Source organism: Mixophyes fleayi, chromosome 1, assembly GCF_038048845.1.
Source record: "Mixophyes fleayi isolate aMixFle1 chromosome 1, aMixFle1.hap1, whole genome shotgun sequence".
NCBI lineage: Eukaryota > Metazoa > Chordata > Amphibia > Anura > Limnodynastidae > Mixophyes > Mixophyes fleayi.
Window position 1 is genome coordinate 213,934,602 of NC_134402.1, and position 23,337 is coordinate 213,957,938.

At 36.5% G+C, this 23,337-nt stretch overlaps 1 protein-coding gene and 1 long non-coding RNA gene across 2 annotated transcripts in view; one reads left to right on the forward strand and one right to left on the reverse strand.

The window, feature by feature from the left end:
* The window catches only part of LOC142149706 (uncharacterized), a 716,201-nt gene that overhangs the window by 220,315 nt on the left and 472,549 nt on the right, over positions 1-23,337 (reverse strand). The window lies entirely within an intron of this gene.
* Positions 139-4,649, forward strand: LOC142107127 (uncharacterized). Its single transcript, XM_075190307.1, has 7 exons — positions 139-697; positions 824-919; positions 1,127-1,266; positions 1,612-1,879; positions 2,242-2,420; positions 3,096-3,154; positions 3,655-4,649. The coding sequence occupies exons 1-7, from the start codon at positions 634-636 to the stop codon at positions 3,803-3,805; spliced, it is 957 nt and encodes a 318-aa protein (XP_075046408.1). The 5' UTR covers positions 139-633; the 3' UTR covers positions 3,806-4,649.

Consider the following 23,337-nt stretch of genomic DNA (forward strand, 5'->3'; position numbering starts at 1 on the left):
ATATATTTCATCCATATAACACTGCTACTTCTATTTATGATTTTGGTATATGATGTGAGTAATAATTAATTGTGATATAGGCACGTCTGAGTTTGCATTTCTACAAAGGAGCCCTACAACTTACTGCAATTGCTAAATTTTAGATTCCCTGAAGAGTCTGTTTATAAAAAAAAAAACCTGTGAATTTAAAGTGCCATAAAGACTTTTTAACTACAGATAAAAGACAACTAGAAGGTATGAATAGCTTTAAAGTGCTTTTCTTCCCTTTCAAAGGGAGGAGACTCAAAGCTACTTAGGGCTTAATTTGGGTAGTGCAAGTGGTTTAAGCTAACACCTCAAGCCGAGCTAGTAAATAAAACCAAAAGATGACCCAAGCTTAGGGGGTAATTTGGTATGTGAAACAACTCTTTGAAGTGGGCCTTAACCACTGTCTCAGAGACATTTAAGTGGGGAAATTCAATTAGTTTAAAGGTTTTTGACACCACTTTTGTATTAAGATTACAATCTGAGCAGCCTCTTATTGTAGCTTTGGCACCAATATACATGTTAGATCTGTCTCCCTAAGGATATAAAAGTCTGGGTCAGAAGTTTTCAAACCCATCCAGTATCTTGAAGACAGAAGTAGGATCAGACATGGAGCACTCATTGCTGATCATCATAAACCTCTGCAGTTTCTTCTGCTTCCTCTGTACAGCTTGTAAGTATTTATTTTTTTATTGCTTTTGTCCAATTATATTTGAAGCATAACATAACGACCCTCCATTAAAATATAAATCAATAGAGTCCTCTAACTGAAGTTCTCACTAAACATATTCTCTTGCAGATGACGGGGTAATAAACAGACAAAATGACAGGAGGAATTTATTTGCTGAACGAGGTTGCTGTAAAAGACAAAGCAATTTTGTCTATATTGGACAAGGTAGGTACTCTTTTTGATACATGCAATTAAATGTGTATTGTGTGGCATAAATGTTGCCAGCATTAAGTGAGATGCAGCATAGAAGTTTTTTGTACATTTTTTCAGTTAATAAGTCGTTTAGGAAAATATTGTAGCTCTGATATTATTGCTCTTGTATTTATATCTATCCCGACAACATGTCAAAATAATGCCTGTGTTTCTCTACAGATATAACAAGCAGTCCTGTAAGAGTAGACGTCGGTATATGTAGACCTCACTGTGGTGTCCCACAAAGAATAAACTACAATGCTGGCATTCCTGGCCTTCCAAAGCATTCTTCAATGCTGGATTTCTTGAAAAATAAAAAGGTTAGTGCTATGTTTTGATGTATTACTATATATATGTGTATATATATATATATATATATATATATATATATATATATATATAATTATATTTTCTCAAATGCCTGTTCTTGTACCAGCCACTAGGGCTTAAAATCAGCGCTGTACATTGTGTTGTAGCAGTATTGTTTTATGTTATGCTACTGAATATATTTATGTTACTTGACTGCTGCATATACAGTTGAAATGTATAATTTATATATTGTTTTAGAGATTTCGCAATTACATAATTTCTGGCTTTTTATTTACCTGTATGTCTAAGCTACATTCAGTCAAATGTACTGTAATGCTGCCATACTATTTTTATAGTTACAAGAGCGGAAACCAGATACACCTCTTCCCCCTGGCTCAGAACCTTCATGTCCCCTTGAGTCCAGCTGTCAACCCACAAAAGTTGGTATAGAGAGGGTGCTGCTAATCCAGGGAATTCAGGAAGTAGAGGTGATCGAAGACTGTCAGTGCAATCCCATCCCGCAGGAGTGCATCCGAATGCCATTTCTGAAGACCTACTTCCCAGATACACCCTTTGAGTCAACAGTGGATGTTGGGAAATGTTCAAGCCCTGAAGCTAGCACAGGTATAATATAACTTGCCCTTAAGGACACTTGTGATACTTTATATACAGTAAACCATTAGTTGCAAGGCTTGGAAAAGGAATTATAATCAGATGAAGTACAAAGTAAAGCAATACTGGCATCACTAATGAATAAAGGTGAGGATTCATGAACAAGCACTTCACTGGGAATTTATGTTTTATTGTTCTGTGCAATACACAGTAGTAGTACTTATCATACACAACTTTAATGATTTGAGGTTACAGGCTTATGCTCTTTAGCTGTTGCTGAGCTCAATTAGCCAGCATTGTCTGCCATCCACTGTAGTTTCTCTTACCCGGTTATAAGGCTATTGATTAATGTTTCATTATATATTACTTGACAGGTCTTCAATGTGCCCCAACTAAATTTGACTCAGTAATTGTTGAAAGTCCAAATGGAGCAGAAGTTGTGCAGACTGTGGAAACCTGTGAAATGAAAGAGAATTGCTACAGGGTCACCTATCTGGAGTATTACTATGAAGTTATATATAACACCAAGGGCGCCAAAGAGGAAAGACTTAAGGTAAGACTGGTCAGCTGTAGTAAAGCCACCTAGCCCAATAGGTCAATGGTTTGTACATATGTAAATTCAACATAACTTATACCTGGTTTCTTAGTATGGTTATTTGCGGTCTCTGTGTTGTGGGAAAAGTTAGAACAGGAAAATTCTGAGTGTCATGGAGTACTACCTGTTGTATTCAGCATTTTACGACAGTTCCTAGCATGCTTTACAAAGCTGCCTGGTTCATCGTACAGAAACTGTTGCTGTACAGTCCAGAACGGTCTTCTCCACACCTAGCACAAAACAGCATAATCATACCATTGAAATTCTATGTGTAATATAAACAAGAATATAGTTTTTAACTAAAACCTACTTTATCTAACTAATCTGTACTCTCTACCTAATTTGAATAACCTTGCTGACACCACTGGCAATTGAAAACATATTACACACTAAGTAATTTTATATATTTTATAATATAACTATTTAGTTCAAATGCATTTTATCCTGGTTGAAAGGATTTGTTAACATTTTCTATTGTATTGTCAGACAAAGCCTCAGCTGTGTGTGAAGAGTTTACATGGGATATCAATTTTTTTGATATGCAAACTAGTTTCTCCTAAAACAAATGTGTTTTGTGCTGCACCAGTAGGGATGTAATGTGATTTAAATGTCTTTGTTTTGTAAATCTTCTAGGAAATTGATGTGGGAAGGTGCTTAGGAGGCTGTTCATCAGGAAATCTTTGTCTGCTCAGGTAAGCACAGCTGTCTAGACTCACCCTCCTCCTTGCTTCTGATTTCCTTTTACCATCTCTGTCAATCAACATGAATAAAATAACACAGATTATATCAAGACACAATAGTATGAACTGCTGAAATATTCTTTTTAAAGAAATAAATAATTTCATAGGCAACATATAAAATTACATTTTTGAACATTTTTTTTCATTGTAATCTATGTATTTTGGCTAAATTGATGGAACAATCAACCATTTTTCTGGTATAAAAATAGATTATTCAGTGGTTTTGACCTTCATTATTTATACAATCTTTTTTATCATTTCCACTTCTTTCTACCTATATTTACCCTTTCCCTGGTTTGCCATTTCAGGATTTTGAAACATTCCTTTATTAGGTGATTTTTGTATTTTTGTAAATGGTACTATACTGCAGATAACATTATTCAGCATATGTATCATATGCTGCACAACTTTAATTCCATGAGGAATCAATATTTTTTTTTAATCTTTTTCAGGGACTCTCGTAACAGGGATCACTGCTTAGTGTGGGCTGAAGGATTAGGCAACGGATGCATGCCCCAGGAATATGAGACACACACTTTCAGGAGCAGAAATGGACACATACGCTCTGTGTTTGCAATTAAGACCTGCAAATGTCAGGTGTAAAACTGGCAGTGCAAATTTTTGGGCTGATTTTATGTACTTAGAATTTTAGTACATTAAATTATTGGTAGTTAGTATGTACCCTTGTGGATCACTAAGCAGGTTAGAGCCTCCAATAGAACATTGATCTCATCATCAGCAATGTTATTACTAAAACATTTTTAATGGCCTCACTGATGCTTTAATTTCATTTAAAAATGTGAAGCTCTGGCACTCCAAAGCCTAACTGCAATTTAAAACTTAGTTTCATTTAGCACTGTCCTTGGTGGACTGAACAACAGAGTCTCAGTCACTGATGCTCTAAACAAAGGCACTTTACAATAGGTGCCTATACAGCAATGTAAACTATCTGGCACTAGATTGAAAAAAATACCTAAAAGATGAGTTTTATGAAAAAAGTGAAATGTGGACATTTATGAATATTTTTGGCATATTTTTTACAGTGGTAACTTTTTTGTAAGTAATTCTAGATTTACATTACCATGTATATTATTTATGCTTGACAGTGTTAATATCACACTTACAGTGCTTAAGAATTTATAATGTTTGATGCTATCTAATCTAACATTTTTGACATTATCTAAATGTTTTACATACTTCCGAGTACATTTATAGATCCCACATTTTTCATAGTCTCCATTTCTACTGTCAAAGCTGTTAAAGGTGACCTGTTATAAAAACATATTTTAAATGTTGTATAAAATGAGATGTAACTGAAATACTGAAATATTCAATTAATTTTGTTAGAAAGACTTGAGAGCCCTTTCACATGTATATGAGAAATTAATTAAGCCTAAATTTGTGTTTTAGAAATATGTCTTACGTTTGTGTGAATCAGTAACTTTATTATGTGGATTTTTTTAAAATCCAGTATGGTAATAACACTTTCATACTGCCGTCCTGGCAATATCCCAGGTATATGAACCCGGGATATTTCAGGGGTGGCAGAGGCTCTTACCTGTCAAATTCCCAGGTAGACCCTGTTCATACTGAACATAGGTCTACCTGAGTCTCCATGGCAACATCACAAGAGGAGCTCTGATTGGCTCCTCTTGTGATTTTTTTTTTCTTCAAACTTTAACATTATGTATAGTGAGACCCGAGTTTTTCAACCAGTATATTGCTTGGCGGCAGTATGAGAGCAGTATTACAATCCTGGATTTAAAAAAAATCCCCATTCATAGTGCGGGCAACCCGGGACGGACCCGGGAATTACCCCACTAAAAGTCTCGGGTCTAATTCCAGGGTCAGCCGACCCGGGAATTAGACCTAGAGTCATTCATGCTACAGCCTCGACCCGGGTTGTCGGGGCTCGAACCGGCAAAAACCTAGGTCGAGGTTGCAGTAATGGGTATAAATACCCAAATCCCACTTTTACAAGGACAAATGATCATATAACTTAGGACAGTCATGCACATAACTTAATATGGGAATGTTGTCCTATCCTAACGAATGTACATGTTTTAAAACATGCATATTTACAAAGTACATGTTTTTATGTCAATTGGGAGGAACATAACAACATAACTCTTAAATATAATAAACACTCTATTTTTTCAAAATAAATTCAAAAGATATATTTCATTTTACTCAACCTATTAAAATGCATTACAAACAAACATTTTGTTTTGGTGGTACAAGTTAATTCTTTATATTTTCTTGCTCTTAAAGAACATTTTAATAATTTCTAAATAAATGTTTTATTTTTGTAACAGTTTGTAACCTTGAAATGAAAACTATCCTATGTGTAGGAGTTGTATTTTTGTGCATGTATTTAGTATCAATTTTATTATTTATAGTACATGCCAAATATGTTTCAAAACTTGTAAATACAGATTATGTTAAATAAATCTTTGTAAATTCAAAATGTTTAAAGAGTTCTTATTTTGATGTGGTTGTGTGAAATTGCAATACATTAAGCACAGAGCTGTGCAATGCTGGTCCAATACGTGGCATTTTTGTAAGCTGCTTTGATAATTCAGACCAACTGATCTTAAATCTCCAAGGGTAGATGCAGTTTGCACACCATGATTTTCCCATGGCATAACAATTGTCACTATATACAGGGTGGTCCATAAGTGTGGAAACACCTTGTTAAAATGGAAATGAGCCAGGTAACATTAATCGAGTGTTCTCCAATACATCCAGACCACCTGTGTAGAAAGGGTGTTTCCACACTTTTGGACCACTATATATATATATATATATATATATATATATATATATATATATATATATAATATTTTTTTCTATTTATTCAGGTCAGGAAGTTAAGGACTGTAGAGTGAATTTTGCCAACTGCAGAGTTCAATCACTTTGTTCACCAAACTAGTGTTGGTTTAATATTGATATTATTATTAACGTCCAATGTTACAAAGCACTGTACAATTTGAGGTAGGCAGACATTACATAGTGTTAGTAAGAACATAGAATGTAAAGAAAAAAAATAAACAAGTCCCTACATTGTGTAGGCAGGCAAGTTGAAACTGCAATGATTAGAATGGAGTCAGAGTAGACATCTCCGAAAAGATGAGTTTTGGCTTAATGTTGACAAGTTGGGAAACAGTCTAACAGCATTAATGAGAGCATGGAGGTTGGGAGGTGATTAACAGTTTTTGGGACAAGCCTAGTGAACATTTGTACAGTAATTATAGATGTGACTGCATATGTAGTCATATGGTAAGGAATTAGTAAGGCTAGGAACACACTACAGGTTTTTCAGCCAATTATTGGGCCAAACACACGATAAACGACAGTTTGGCCCAATATTGTATCAGTGTGTATTCTTACACAATGAGCGAGAGTCGTTTCAAAGTACCGATCGTCGTTTCATTTGATTGGTTGTACTGTTTAAAATCTCGTTCCAACTGCCTTCTGATCCTGCAGTGTGTATGCACTCACGATTATGATCTCAATAGAATTTACAGAGTCATGATCTTCTCAGCCGACGGTTATTACATTTATGACAGTTGAAGAGCACAAGATCTGAGGTTAAATCTTTTAAAACATGTATAGTGTGTACGCATAAATTGGCATGCTGATCAGGACTTTTTTTCTCCAGTTGTTCTTAAAATCCAACATTGGTTAAAAATTCTGTAGTGTGTACCTAGCCTAAGCTTGGGAGTGGAGAGTTGAATTTGAGTAAGCCTAGATATGGTACTGAAAGCTGGAACCTATTAGAAGTGAGAAAATTAGATTGGCATATCTGATGCTAAGATTGTGCAGTCAGCTACTTTGGTTTGCGAACAATGCACTCAGTCCATATTTTGCTAGAAGTGCCCTGATACCCCACAAAGACACTGCCATCTTGAAGCATAGATCTGTGTGCTTTCTGTAAAAAATTGGCACAGTTGTAGGAAATAGGAGCAAGATGACACAACACAACAAGCATTTCTTCACGTTCGGAAAAGACCCTTAATGTTTCTGCTCAGTGAATAAAGATATAGAACATTTTTGCACAAGGTCAGCAGTCACCATGTAAATGTTACATACACAAATCAGCCACAACAGTAAAACTACTGACAAGTGAAGTGAATAACATTAATTATCTTGTTTCCATGGCTACTGTCAAGGGTTGGGATATATTAGTCATTTCTTGAAGTTGATGTGTTGGAAGCAGGAAAAATGGGCAAGCGAAAGGATCTGAGCGACTTTGACAAGGGTCAAATTGTGATGGCTAGACGACTGGGTTAGAGCATCTCCAAAACGGCAAGTTTTCTTGGGTGCTCCTGGTATGCAGTCATTTGTACCTACCAAAAGTGGTCCATGAAAGGTCAACCAGTGAACCAGCGACAGGCTCATGGGCGCCCAGGGCTCATTGATGCGCGTGGGTAGTAGAAGGTAGCCCGTTTGGTCCAATCCCACAGAAGAACTACTGTAGCACAAATCCTGAAAATAGTAATGCTGGCTATATAGAAAGGTGTCAGAACACACAGTGCATTGCAGTTTTCTGCGTAGTCGCAGTCTTGTCACAGTGCCTATGCGGACCCCTGACAGGCGCCGTAAGCACCTACATTGGGCACATGCGCGCCAGAACTGGACCATGGAGCAGTGGAAGAAGGTGGCCTTGTCTGATGAATCAGATTTCTTTTACATCATGTGGACGGCAGGATGTGTGTGCATTGTTTACCTGGGGGAATGATGGCACCAGGATGCACTATGGGAAGAATGTAAGCTGGCAGAGGCAGTGTGATGTTATAGGCAATGTTCTGCAAGGAATCCTTTAGGTCCTGGCATTCATGTGGATGTTACTTTGACACGTACCACCTACCTAAACATTGTTTGAGACCAAGCACACCCCTTTATGGCAACGTGTTTCATGATGGCAATGTCCTCTTTCACCAGGATAATGCGCCCTGTCACACAGCAAAAATTGTTCAAGAATGGTTTGAGGAACAAGACAAAAAGTTCATGGTGTTGACCTGGCCTCAAAATTCCCCAGATCTCAATCTGCTCAAGCATATATGGGATGTGCTGAAAAAGCAAGTTTGAGCCATGGAGGCCCCACCTAGAAAGTTACAGGACTACTGCTAACATCTACAGGACTACTGCTAACATCTACCACAAGACACTTTCAGAGGTCTTGTGGAGTCCATGCTTTGAAGGATCAGAGCATTTTTGGCGGGACAAGAAGGAAAGGTGGTTTTAATGTTGTGGCTAATCGGTGTAAATTGTTTAGGGTTTACCTGTTTCTCCCAGTGCTAATTTCACTTGTAGACATGACAGGCTCAACCAGGAACTAAGACCAGGAAGAACACAAAACAAAGAAAAGCAACAAAATATTATTTTTATTCATCAGTTCTTTATAGAGCTCTTGCGTTGCCTAAATGGAAATTGCCGTTTTCCATTTCACAGATATAAAAAAATATTAGTTTTATTTTTCATTCAAAGAAAAATTTATTTTTTATTTACTAATGTAAATAGCAACTGCCACAAATCCATAGACTGTAATGGAAATTCATGACCTCCATCACTACATCATCCCTTCTTCAGTGTTCAGGGGTTCATTCGTTAGTTCCTCGCCCTGTTAGAACACAGTATTGAACAGGTCTTTGACTTATTACACAAATAAGGGGAATGTATATTGAAAATATCTCCGACCTCAATTAATTTGAACATTTCTTCTTATATATTGCTCTTTTACCCTTAGTTTTGTGTTATTTAACTCATGGCAGTAAGAGGGCATTTATTAAAAACCATCACATGCAAGCTGTAATGGCTCTGCTAAATCTGACTATTTTTGAATATGGTGAAAATCCACCAACATACTAAAATCTGTCTGTAGCTGGATGTCAGTTTGAGGGAGAAGTTGATATTCTCTGTTTATGGTAGAAGTACAGGTAAGAGTACAGGATTGTACCTAAGGCCCAGGTTGAACATTTATAGATTCAGCCAAAATCATAGGATGGTTGTGTGTTTAGAAATGCATGTTGCATAATTAATAGTTTAAGGCAGTACAAATATACCCATGTGGAAGGGTTAGTTATAACTTTTAAACTGTTCATACTATTTCCATGTGCATTAACATAAATTAAATAAGTTATGATCACTATTTGGTGAAAATCTATTTTGCACTCATAAAGACCATTACAAGCTGTAACATACAGTGGTAGTGTGCTTTGGAAGTTTGAATTCAATTTAGAATGCTGTGATCTGTTTAAAAGAGCTAAGCTTGCAGATTTTGTGCCTTCACTGTAATTGGACTCTTAGGATACCTCTAGTATGGCTATCATTTACACCAAGGGGGGTACATTATCTGCTCTACACATGAAAGAAGATAATGGGGAAGAATTGAGGGTTGTGGCATCTGAGTTCAAAAGAAATGCTGTCCCTTTAACAAAGAAACAAGAGACCTTTTACTGTCTCCAGTTCAAATGTAATCATTAATAAAATGAAAGGTTTGATCTTCAATTATCAACTTGTAGATATATCCAAGAGGCAAAACTGATTGTCAAAGTTGCTTGGTTGCATCTACAACTACTACAATAACAAACAGCTTACATCCTCAAGTTTACACATCAATAAACATTTTTACATGGCAATAAACTAAATACTGCACACATCATTCTCAATTGTCCACTATATTATAGAGTTTTATGCACATCATATAAATTACAACATCTAGCATATACATCCCTATGTCAACATATACAGTCCATGGCCATTATCACAACCCTATGCCTCCATACACTTCATACCGACATACAGAGTGCAAGCTCTTACAAGCCTCTCACTACTTTATTTCTCATATCAGCACAACCTTCATCAACCTTGTATGTACGTGTTCTATTTTTATGAATGATTTGTATCTTTTTTGAACTGTGTTATACCTACTTTTTGGCGCTGCATTGTTTTGTGGTACCTTACAAGTAAAATATGATTATAATAATAATGATGATAGAGCCCAATGCCACCTCACACCATTTAGAGTCTCATCCCTTTAGTCACACAGTACCAATTCCTAGCCAGGCAGGTAACTAGACATTTGTGGGCCCCATTTCAACATTTTCTAAGGGCTCCATATACCGCCCAATTCATGAGGCTTTGACAGAGGAGGTGTCCACCAGCTGTGGGCACATATGCAGTTGCACCCCCTATGGTAAATATGCCTTTGCCGTTGGCATACTGAGGGTAGAAGTAGTAATATAAAAGACACTAACTGATGTAGGTATTGTTTGCATTGAATGAATTTTCATAATTAATTTGGGTAGGCTAGAACATTTTGAGAATATTCTGAGTGCATTTCGAACCTTTTCTCATTAGACACACCCTCCCCATGCACCCTATCAAGGAGATCCCACCCAGGCTCCCAGCATAACTGATATACAGCCGTGCAGGAAGAGAAGTACTTTGCCTTACACTTTTTCTTTAACATTATATTAAATGTAATAAACCCATATGGCATATGGTGCCAATTCATATCCCTTTTCAAGTGCAGCATTGGTTAGAACTTTAAAACCACTGATAATGGCAGATGATGGGAGATGATGTGTTGGTGGGGATGAGCATGTATGCAGGATTGCTTACTATGCCCTACCCCAAAAATGCAAGATTGGTAGGGACTTGTCTGGGCAAAATAGACCATATGGGCCTATTATGTCAAATGCAAAAGAAAACAAATGACCACAATGGTGGACATATCATTTAAACTCAGTACAGGATATACCTGGAATGGTGAGGTATTGAAGTACCATATTGTATTACTACAACAATGTACTACAATCCTACATACTGACTTGTGATGCCCTTCACCACTACTGCATTATGGGACTGTATACCATGTCACAAGGTGAAAATATGTGAGTGAAAATATTCCACAAATATAATTTTTAATGTGAGTGCTAATCATCTATTGGATCTTTTATCTGCAAACCTGGTATCCCCAAAGTTTTAAAAAAAAATGATGGTGTTGCTTGGTGGTTTTGTCATACACACAAATATGGTCACCAAGTACTTTCTCCTACAGCAGCAGTGAGGAGTGCTGCCAATCAGTTATATCAGGAGAGGAACATGGTGGGCAGGAAGTGGAAAGAGTGTCATTTTAAATGTATGGTAAATGTGTACTTGTAAAAGGATTGGGCAACAACTCTACATTTGCTTTTTAGAAGGTTTGATAAATCTACCCCTAAGTCTCAAGCATTCAGGATAAGCGACTCCAAATGTATAATTTAAATTCTCCAAAATGATTTGGTATGTGGTAAAATACAACTGATCTGACTTGATCCTTCACACTTTAGATTGTTTGCCAGGAAAACGACCAAATTGCAGCTTTTGTTATATGCAAATTTATAAGGCGACAGCTTGCTGTGAGTCTTTGTTTTAATCAAGATGCATTAAAGACAAAAGGTGGGACCTTGCTGCTGTCATCCATGCCTGTGATAGTTATGTAGTAAGGTTGAAAAAAGCAAACAATGCCGATCAAGTTCAGCCTATGCTGATATGTTTTAGCATGTTTATCCAGGAAGCAAAAAATAAGAGCTGAGCTTAGATAATTACTCAAAAATAACAGCTACATGATACAAATGTGAGTGTGTATTTTACTTCCATTATCAGGGCTGAACAGAAAGCCACATATGGTATTATTTCATAAATCCTTGGCATATTCCCTGCCACATGGACACACATATAAACACACTAGGGTTAATTTAGACAGAAGCTACTTAACCTAGAAGTATGTACTTAAAGCAGTGATCGATATGGGCTGGTATGCCATACTGCCACTTCTCTGACTGCCTTCATTGTAATACTATCCATTCACTAACATTTTCTACACAGCCAATTAAACCATTTATTTGCAATGTGTGAGGGAACCCATGCAAACTACTCACAAATAGGGCCCAGGTTGGAATTGAAATCATGACCTCAAAGCTGTGAGACAGAAATGCTGACCACTGTGCAACCATATTTCCCAGTGAAGAGGGACAACAAAAGTGGCTTAAATGGCATAGGGGCACAAAACCTGCTAACCATGGAGAAAGACAGAATATTCAATTTGGTGAAGAACTACATACAGTTGAAAACACACATGTATGTGTGTATATCATTCTTCAGCACATAGGCAGTTCATGCCTTTATATGGTCAATAAGCTTCTTGCTGAATTCTATAATTTACAGTAGGAAGGCAGTAGCTCATATAGAAAACCTAATGTCCCTGTGTATTTATTAGCATGCATACAACCTGCTCGCTTCATTGAGGTAAGGCAAAGTATCAGTAACAGATTTCAGTATCACAGGGAAATTAGCATAATTATTAATTATTTATTACTTGTTTGATTTTGCAAGCAATAGTGTTTCAACAAAGCTTTAAAGAATGTGGTTATCCTTGTCTCTTTTAGTAAAAGGAGCTCTATAAAAAAAATTATTGTTTAAACGGCGATGTTTTCCTGTAATGGCTCAACAAATATTTCTACTGATCATTTTACATTTATAAGACATGTTTTTAATAGCTCATCAAAGCTGGAACATGATTTTCTCTTCTCATTTTTTTTAGATATTGGGTCATCATATTCAAACTGCGCAATTTGTACCTGTACCCTTTTTCCTGTATAAAGAGTTGAAAATGTACTGAATTTGTTTCACACATTTTTTTATTATTTTATTTAATTTTATATGAATAAACCACGATTAAAACAATAATTGCAGAATCCCTCTAAATATTGCATAGTTTTGTTCTTTTCTCCATGAAGGTTTTATTTTATTAAAATAAGTAGATGCATTGATATTTGTTTTCACAGCTATATAATTATAACTTAGATTCCTCTTTCAATCCTTTATCCACTTTAACTCAAACCACATGCAATATTCATTTTTCTACTGGATTTTAACCAGCTTGTTAAGTAAAATGAGTGTTTGTATTGAAATGTACTAGTAATTGGATTGTTGGTTAATCAATGGTAAATGATTGTTTCCCCAAGGAATTTTAATGTAATAAGATTACTGGGTGTTTTAGATTATTAGTAGATAAAGCCAAAAGGTTAAACCTGGATTAAATTAACTAAAGGCACTGAACTAATTACTTTAATCTAAAATGTATATCTTGATTTATCATATTGACATTATGATGTAATCACTGTTTGTAATAAGCATTTCATAATCTTTTTAAAAATGCAATTATTTACATTTTCATTACAGAGTGAATTATTTTATGCAATATGTTTTCACTTTGATTTAGTCTCTTGTCTACACTTATTTTAAAAAAATCTCTCCCATTTTTGAAAATCTGCAACAAAACATCTATGTTTTTAGCCTGTTCAAGAAAATGTTAGTCCATTTTTTTCATGCCCAACAACCACTAAAAATGTACAGTGTTCCCTGCAAGTATAGGCAACAAAAATGTTCCTGCGCTTGGGTCATCTCATGCCTTGCACTAAAGCTGTTGTTTTATAAGTGGAGAAGGCACACCAACTAAATAGCACTATTATGCTAGCACTGAAATTTCATTAGAGAGTCATATTGTCATAGATAAAATATTTAAATATATTGCTATTGAATCTCATTACTTACAGCCAAAAATAACAAAAGTAAATAATTGCCACTACTCTGTGATAATATCATATACTGAGCGTTATCACCAAAAGTCACTGGATAGTGTGAGGTAGAGATGAGTGTACATTTCAGAACTATTTTGCGAAATACTCATTTTATTATGCACTTGTCTGTTAAATTTTGCATGTTTCACCAGTGGAATTTGGCCTTAAGTGTTCACAGTCCTTTATCGGGCCACACCATACCACATAATGTCCCAGCTTTATTCCTAGCCTATACATTTTCTAACATTCCATGGACAGCTTATTCATAGGCCTAAACAGTCTATCAAAATGTGTGGCCAAACTGAACATAGATCTGGTCAGGTGATCACTTTCACAATAAAGAACTCTTTTCTATGCTAGCAATAAAACCATCTTTCTTTATAAAAAAAAAAAAAAAAGGTAAAAACAGCAGCTACAAAATAATATTAGCAGCAATAATTGCATAGAATTTCTGCATCTTTGAATTTTTTCACTGGCTTTTCGTAATAAAAACAACATCACTATCAAGCACAAATGTTGACTTATTTCCCTCGCATTATAGTTTACACATAATAATAATACTACAGACTAAAGTGTACTTTTCCTACTGGATGAATAAACCTAAAAGAAAGAAAATGTATTTTTGCATGTCATATCACATTAATTTACATGGTAGTCAGGGCTGCCAAGAGGAATTCAGGGCCTGGTACAACAAATTCATGGGGCCCCCCTTACAGTCGAGTATGCTAAAAAATTTTGGGACGCCTCGCGGCGGCACAAGATTTTTCGGAGGTGTGGTCATGCATTTGGGGGTGTGGCAAATGTGCCATTGGGGCGTGGCTAGCACATCAAAATCACTAGGCTCTCAATTCGCCAGAGCGTCACATATGTCCAAGCACTCCTGACTTTCAGGACATCTAGCACCACAGTGTAGTATAGAAAGAATGCAGTGTGTACACAAAGAGTTCATTCTTGGCCTGCACCTTACATTGGACACAACACTCACCAAAAATTGTCATTGTCCCTACTAGAATCACAACATTTCACAGAATCTACTGCTCTCTCCTACCTGTTCTTGTCACTTTCACCACCTGTGGCTGCAGGTTTCTTTAGTTGCGGCTTGTCTGGATCCTGGAATGCTGGGGGCCCTAATTGAAAAAAAATGGCTACATTTAGATAATTCCAAATAACCCTGGCGTTAAATTAATACCACCCACGATTAATAATTAGGCCTTCCTCCAGCTCCAACATTACAATAATGTGCCCCTTCACCATCGCCATGCATTTTGATCACACTGCACCCTCCATGTTGCTGTTGCCCCCTTCACCTAGCTCCCCTTCATCACACTATACTATGGTGCTCCCCCCCTTTTTCAATCCCACTGTGCCATGCTCCCCCTTCCCCCCCGTGGAACATGAAACAAAAAAGTTTTGAAGAAAAAAAAAGTTTAAAAAAAATAAAGTTTGTTTTTTTTAAAAAAAAGACAAATTGGCAGTGCAGCCCCGGGCTCCGTGGCCGAGGACCTCTCCGCGGTCCTGATGCTAGTCGTCTACCACCTCTTATTGTTTTTTTATGAACAGCAATGAGTTATATTAGCCACAAAATGCTGATGTCTTTTTTCCAGCCAACCTGATTTTTTTTAAACAAATTAGTGGATGAAAGCTCTCACGAGCAGGGCTCCCTCTACCCTTTGTCTCACATCTGCATCTCCTTTATCAACCTCATCTATACTTGTTCTGTTTTTATGTGCAATTTGTTACTGTATGATTTGTAACACTGACTATCCAGTGCTGCAGAGTTTTGTGGCGCCTTTCACATAAAAAATGTTTGGTGATGATATATAACACTAGTGTGGCCTTAGATAGCCTGCTGGTCAAACAACTGGATTTGCATCCTGAACATATCATTTCAATTATGAATGATCTGAATACATGCAAATACAGACCTGTTATGCATCAGTGTGCTGCAAAGTTGGTTGTCTATATTTAGTTCCACATGTGATCCTATCATGAGGTACATTAAAAACAACATGCACAACAAGCTGATCGATAGAAACATCCTTGGAGAATTAAACAGTGCCTGTTTCAGTCTTTCGGATAGATTCAAAATCTGGTCATCCAGGAATCACATTGAACTGTCAAAGTTGTTTGTTATAGCTTGTAACACTTTTTTACCTTACATTAAAATGCCTGCTAGTATGTTAGTAGAGACTGGTTAATATTTCTTTGACTACATTTTAAAGCAATGTGGTGTAATTTGGCTAACTTTAGCGATCAAGCTCACATCATGGAGCAATACTAGTTATAAATCTGACCACATGTTAGCTGCAAACTGTCATCAAATTATGGGGCAACCGAAATTGCAAATGTTAACAAATTTTGTCAAAAACAGCCAAATTGTCTGTCCAAACCTGCACATGTCTAATCAGTTTAATGATTGACAGGTTGTCTTAGTATTTGAATAAATGCTTACTTGCCACATGACCCATGCATGTTTGTAAACTCTATACACTTAAAGTCCTTGATTAGATCAGCATGCTATATTTCTGATTTTTTTTTTAACTTATGATGGTAAATTATACTTTTATAAAAGTGAATACAAACAGATTAAAAACTTGTTGATCCAGTTTCCTTTTACAACCTATTAATTTTATTTGTTTTGATTTATTATCACCATTATTACTGTCATCATCAAATTTTGTGGTATTGCTTTTAGAGTCCATTTCAAGGTTAATAAATGAAGAAACAATAATGCAATGTATTGAAAGAGAATATAGATAATTCCACAAAACACTACAAACTTTTTTTTACTTAATTTCTGTTCTAATACATTAAGAATTACTTTCACAAAAATATATTATTAATTTTTTAAACTTGTCCAGTATTATCAAATGTGTAAGTCAAGAGGGCCTGATTCATCAAGGGATGTAAAAGGCGATTGTGTAAGTACAATTCACAAAATCACTCTGCACATGCCCAGAACCGGACAATATGTCACAGAACGCAGCCATGTTCAATTCATCTTTGAGCGCAAAGGACACTTACTAGAGCTTATTATTTTGTGGAGGGAACAGGGAAGGGAAGGGGCGTTTACCTGCAGTCAATGTACAAGACAAGGACATGTCAATCGCGAGCACATGCAGCAGTGTCCGACTCAAGCTCTGGGCATATATCTCTCAGGTACTTATTTTGCAGCTGTATCTTTTGCTCCAGTTACACGCCTAGGGGTAAATGTATTAACATGCGGGTTCTTCAACACCCGCGAGTTCAGTGTCTTTGGCGATTAAATTTAAAGCGGCGCTGCATTGTAAAGGGAAACTATAGTAGACATTTATAACATACTAATAAAGGTATTTCATGGAAAAAATTAAATAAGCAAAACACTTTTTTATGTTTTATCATTATTTTTTTTTTCTGTGCATTCTTTTGTGATTTTATAATCCACATAGAAAAATAGAATTTGACGACAAATAAGAACCACTTGGCCCATCTAGTCTGTCCATTTCTTAACCTATGGAAAGCTCAAACCCTATTTGATCCTTAGTTTGTCTATCCCAAGCATGTGTAAATTGCTCTTCTGTATAAGCCTCTATCACCTCTGATGGGAGGCTATTCCACTTATCCACTACTCTGTGAATTAATTTTTCCTCAAATTTCCTCAGAAAAATTACTTCACAGAAAGGGTAATGTATAAGTGTAATATTCTCCCATCATAGTTGGTATAAGCAATTTAAACATGCTTGGGATAGACATAAATATATCTTTACAAAAAACTAAGGATCAAATCTGGTTTGAGGTTACCATAGGTTAAGTAATGGGCAGACTAGATGGGCCAAGTAGTTCTCATCTGCTGTCAAATTCTGCGTTTCTATGTGGATTATAAAATCACAAAAGAACACACAGAAAAAAAACTATTCAAGTTTTTTTTTAGAATCCACATAGAAACATATTGAATGTATCTTGCAGTGTCTTGCAGTCCTACACCCATATTAATCACCACACGTATGTTGACATCTGCTCCTTGTTGAATTCGGGGGTATGTATACCCGATTTACATGCATTTTAAAAGAAATGCAAATTGCGCTCAGTGGGCCTGATTCATTAAGGAAAATAAAGCAAAAAAGATGAGTAACTTTGCACCTTGGCAAAACCATGTTGCATTGGAGGGGAGGAATATTTAAAATGTGGGGACAGATTTATAATTGGGGTAGGGAATGACATAGATCAACTTTAAATATCAGTGTAATAATGAAGCTTTCAAGTATTTATGGGCTATATGAAAAATCAGCCAGTATTTTCCTTATGTGCAAAATAATAAACTCATTTGCACCCCTTGCATTGTATGTGTCTTAATGAATCAGGCCCAAAATGTACATTTTTTTGTAAAGGTATGAAAGCATGCAGCCTAAAGTTATGACCACTAGGTGGCAGTATCTTACTTAATTTTACAGCCAATACTTAATTTTACCTTAGTACAGGGTTTCCCAAACCCAGTCCTCAGGGCTCCCTAACAGTGCAGGTTTCCCATAGCTCCTTGCTGGAGCACAGGTGTATTCATTACTGACTGACACATTATAACAGATCCACAGGTGGCCCTAATTATGTCACATGTGATCCAGAAAACCTGCACTGTTGGGGAGCCCTGAGGACTGGGTTTGGGAAACCCTGTAGATGACCTGCTGCAGTGCAATATGTAGGAATTGTTTCTTCAAAAGAATAATATAGAAACAGCTCACAAAAACCACCTTATAAAAAGAATAAAGAAAAGATCCATTTATAAAATAAAAATAAAAATTTAATATATCATATACCTACAATATACATGAATCATCATACTGGTGAGCTCTTAGATGGTCAATCAAATATTCAAGCAACAATATTGATATACCTATAACAAATTAGTAATCATACAGAACAATAATAATAACACATAAAATATGCTATTGTTTAATGCACTGTGTAATTACTGGAACCAAAATATATATGAAATGTTCCTTGGTAATATCTCTGAATGCTAAAATCCTTGGGCATAATCTCAATAGGAGACAATATGTTCCAATACAGAAGTATCTTAAACAAGGCAGTGTAAAACTTGTGCCAGCAGTTCTCAAAGTGTGCGTCACAATCTCACAGGGGTGCCGTGGCCAAGGCCATTGGTAAGCAAGGCGGGTGACTACTTAGTAAATATTTTGGCTTAGGGGTGCCTTGAAAAAATTATGGAAACCCTAAGGGTGTCGTGAACCAAGAAAGTTTGGAATCCACTGTCTTGTGGTAAACTATTGTAATTTATTCAGTTCTAGGTGACTTTTTCATGGACTGAGAATGTTCTTTTATACCACTTTCACATTGTTGCCCCTGCAATTTCCCGGGTTTTTCAGGCTGGATTTTTGCATCTGAACTTAGAGACCCCATTCACACTGCACCGTGGACCCAGGAATTTCCCTGGTTAACCCCGTTCATACTGAACATGGGTCTGCCCTGGATATAAAGTGTCGGTCATCACAAGAGGAGCTTTGATTGGCTGAAAAATTGGGAGGCAGAAATCCAAGATCGTGAATGGGGTGGAGATTCCAGGACACATAATCTGGGATGCAGCTTACCCCTTTGCGGCGATGGTTGATGAAGGGCTTCACCCAGCAACATCAACTTTCTGTGCAACAAATTCGATTCACCCATGCCCTCAGCTCTGCTCGGATGGTGGTTGAAAATACCCATGGACCATTGAAAGGACGTTGGCGCTGTTTATTGAAGCGCAATGACATTGATACCAAACTTATGCCCCATCTAGTTGGTGCTTGGTGTATTTTAAACAATATTTGTGAAATACAGAAAGAGCAGTTTCTACCAGAGTGGAACGTACCGGACTCTGAACTATATGTGCTGTCTCTGGATTCTACAACTTATTGAGGGAGAATGTACAAATACCTCTGCAGAACTCATTTGTACCACCATCACCACCAATCTGCCATCAATAATCGAGTAGAGCGGACAAAGGATTACTAGAACAAAATATTTTTATTCAAAGTGTAAAAAATACTTTTTAAAGGGTACATATGTACCAATATAAATCAAAATCAAAACTTTGGTGTTTTTTCCAAAAGGTCACAATACTATTGTAGCAAAAAAACATATAAATATATACAATTTAGACACACATGTGCCAATACAGTAGTGCAAATTAAAACTTTTTCAAGTGCTTACATTATAAACATTTTACATATAGAAAACATTCTAAATATTGTTGCCTTAAAAACAGGCAAACATTATAACTGTACTGTACATACTTTCATTACCTATAACTAACGGTAATGTGGGTAATCAGGGTTTTGTGGAGTAGCCGGGTACTCAGGGTTTATGTGTTCTAGATGGATACTCTGGGTTATGCAGAGCCATTTGTGGAGGATGATGTGGGGTGATTAGTGGCGTACCTGGGTTAGGGGGTAATATTTGTTGTCCTCTGTTATATAAAGGGTAAGGGCTCTCAGTGTGGTATGGAGGTTGTGGTTGAAGCTGTGCATGTCCTTGAATTCGGTGCATAAAGCGATCTAGGTTAGCCATCATGAATTCACGGTTCTTCCTCAGAATCCGCTCCTGCATACCCATTATTTGTGTTATGAAAGAGTTTTGCAACTCGTGCTCATTGTCCATGAAACGTTGGAGACGTGCGTCTTCTTTGGCTGCCATAGTGATATCCATTTCCCTGAGCTGCTCTACCATTACTCTGGTCATGGCTTTTGTTGCTGGTTCCATCTTAGTCAGCTTTTTCTTCCTTTTAGGAACATTGTAAACTACAAATGGGAAAGAGAAAGGAAATACATTAGGGACACCGAGGATGAATGAATATTGCTGCAAAATTAAATAGCAGTGTTGTAAGCTGATATATTTACTTTAAAAATGTTAACATTAATAAACTTACTGTTTGAACGTAATGTCAGTTTCTGTGACGATGTCGAAGGTTGTGCCGCTGTCAACGGTTGTGTCTCTTGCAACGCTTGGGTGTCTGGTGAAGGTTGTGCCATTGGCAAAGGTTGTGGGTCTGCCAATCCCTCTGTGGACATATTAATGGTTTCATCTGTCATATTTAAACACTCCAAATCAGCATGTTTTTCCAGCGAATCATTGCTAATCATCAGTGATAGCATACTTGAATGACTGCTTTCAGCTCTAGGACTTTGAGCATCACAACAGCTTGATGATAACAATGCAATGGGATTTGCAAGGGCAGAGTTGCCAAACACTATGTTACATTGATATTAAAATTGCCATCCCATGCGGGCAGTACCACTCTTTCTCCGGTTGTGGTCATGCACTTTGGAGTATTGTTTGCGAAGTGACTTAAATTTATTTACCAACTGTTGCTGGCTGCGCTTTATCCCATGCTGTGTTAGTATTTTTGATATGATATAGTACACTGTTGCATCCTTAACAGTGCCTGTGATCTGTTTTTTTTATCTCTTCCTCTCCTCTAACGGCCAACAGCTCTCGCACCTCGTCATCTAGCCAGTGTGTCATGGATGCTCCTTTCTCTCTTTTCTGCAGCACTGAAATTAAACCATCCTCCAGCGTCCCTAATTCCCCAATCAGCTTCTTTATGTGAGACCCGGATTAAAAAACCTGTGTCGCACCGATTACACTGCAGGCGAACCTGGACTGACACGGGAATATCCCTCCAAAACTCCCGGGTCTAATTCCCGTGTCATCAGACCTGGGATCTTGCACTGACCCCCGTTCACACTGACACTCGACTCGGGTCCTCGGAGCTCACCCAGGGAAAAACCTGGGTTTTTTAGGCAGTGTGAATGGGGTATTAGTGAATATATGTTTGTATTAGACTCCTCTCAAAAAGTCACCCATATGTAGAAACCAATCGCTTCTTCAGGTACTTTTTATCGAATTCACTTGATGGCTTTGATAGTTGCAGAAACAAAAAATAAGAAAACCAATTGTTCAATAAAGTGCAATTAATGCATATTTGATATAACATAATACACAATATATCTGTTTTGTGTTACAGTACATCCTGGAATTTAGTAAAGTTAACAGATTCTGTAAAGAAGAAAACAATTAGTGGGTACATACAACTAAAACATCTAAAATGACCATAATGGACACAGACATTAGTTTATATTGATGATCTTGCACTGCATGTAGACATATATGAGAGACACCACTGTCAACATCTATATTAGCTAAAAAAGAGCTTAATTCAAATTAATAACCCACAACATGTAAATGGTTAACATGCATCCAGTCCAGAGACAATTTTGGAAAGAGCAGACACATAAAGAGAAATTGGAAAGTGCTTCAAATTATAAACCAAAGTATACATATGACTTTCCTTCATTATTATCCATTTTATTTATAGCTTTGTATTTCTTAATTAGAAAGCACCAGCAGACTTCAATGCACCGTACAAGGTGTGAGATCCAATTGCAATATCAATCAGTTGCAGAACTGGGATGAGATTAAGTTGCCCATTTGTGTATCTCGTTCAATCAATCCACATGTATAAAATAAATGAACAATACATATATTTAAATTTTAAAAGTTAACCTAAAACATGTTTTATCTGGTTGTCTGTATAAAAGATAAAGAGAAATACACATATTAACTGTAATGTTGATGTAAAAGGTTAAGACATCAGACAGGAACTAACGGCTGTAGTCATGTTTTTCTGTGTCTCATCAAATCCGTTTTAATACTCTGATTAAGTCATCTTGAAAGTCAATGAAACGTCCCACTTTTCAATACACGTGCAGCTAAATACTTCTAAATTTAGTTCAAAAGAATGTTGTGACATATAATATAAAATAATATAAAAAAAAAACCCACCTGTTTTTTTTTCGGCTATAATGCTGTAATCCATTATATTATCTCTCCAAAAAGGACAAAAACAATCACACCTTAAATTCCCCATCTCTACCATTAATAGTCAGTGGCTATATGGCCATCTAAAATGTACTTGATTAAGGAAAAAAAAACACTCAAAATTACAGATCCATAAGATTTTGACTTTATGTAGTACTTAGCTAGGTGTTATGTGTGAAATATAACATCTATTCATGTAAATAGGATATAGTTTGGTTCTAGAAGCATCATATTTCCCCATTGGAAAGCTAATGTCTTTATATGCCTTGCTAATTAATGATTCCAAGTAAAATTAACAGATTTTAGAATGTATTTTAAATGACATTGTACTATAGCTAATTTGTAGGATATCTCTTTTACTTAAGTCTCAGGCCACCTTAGGTGTACCAGCTATTTGCTTAACAGTGTTTAATTCATGCAAGTCAATGTTCTTCTGTTTGTCCCCCTTAATAAATTCATTAGAAGGAAGTTAGTCCCCTGTTGTGAGTAAACTTTCTTCATTCAACCTATAACAATGGAATAATTTCACATTTAGTCCAGAAAAAATGATAAACAAACCAATCCTCTCCAGGTGTTTAAATCCTTGCTTGTTCTTCCAATACAAGACTCCTGGTTTTCCTTTAAAATAAGGAATGTACACAGGACAACAGCTTCTAGTTT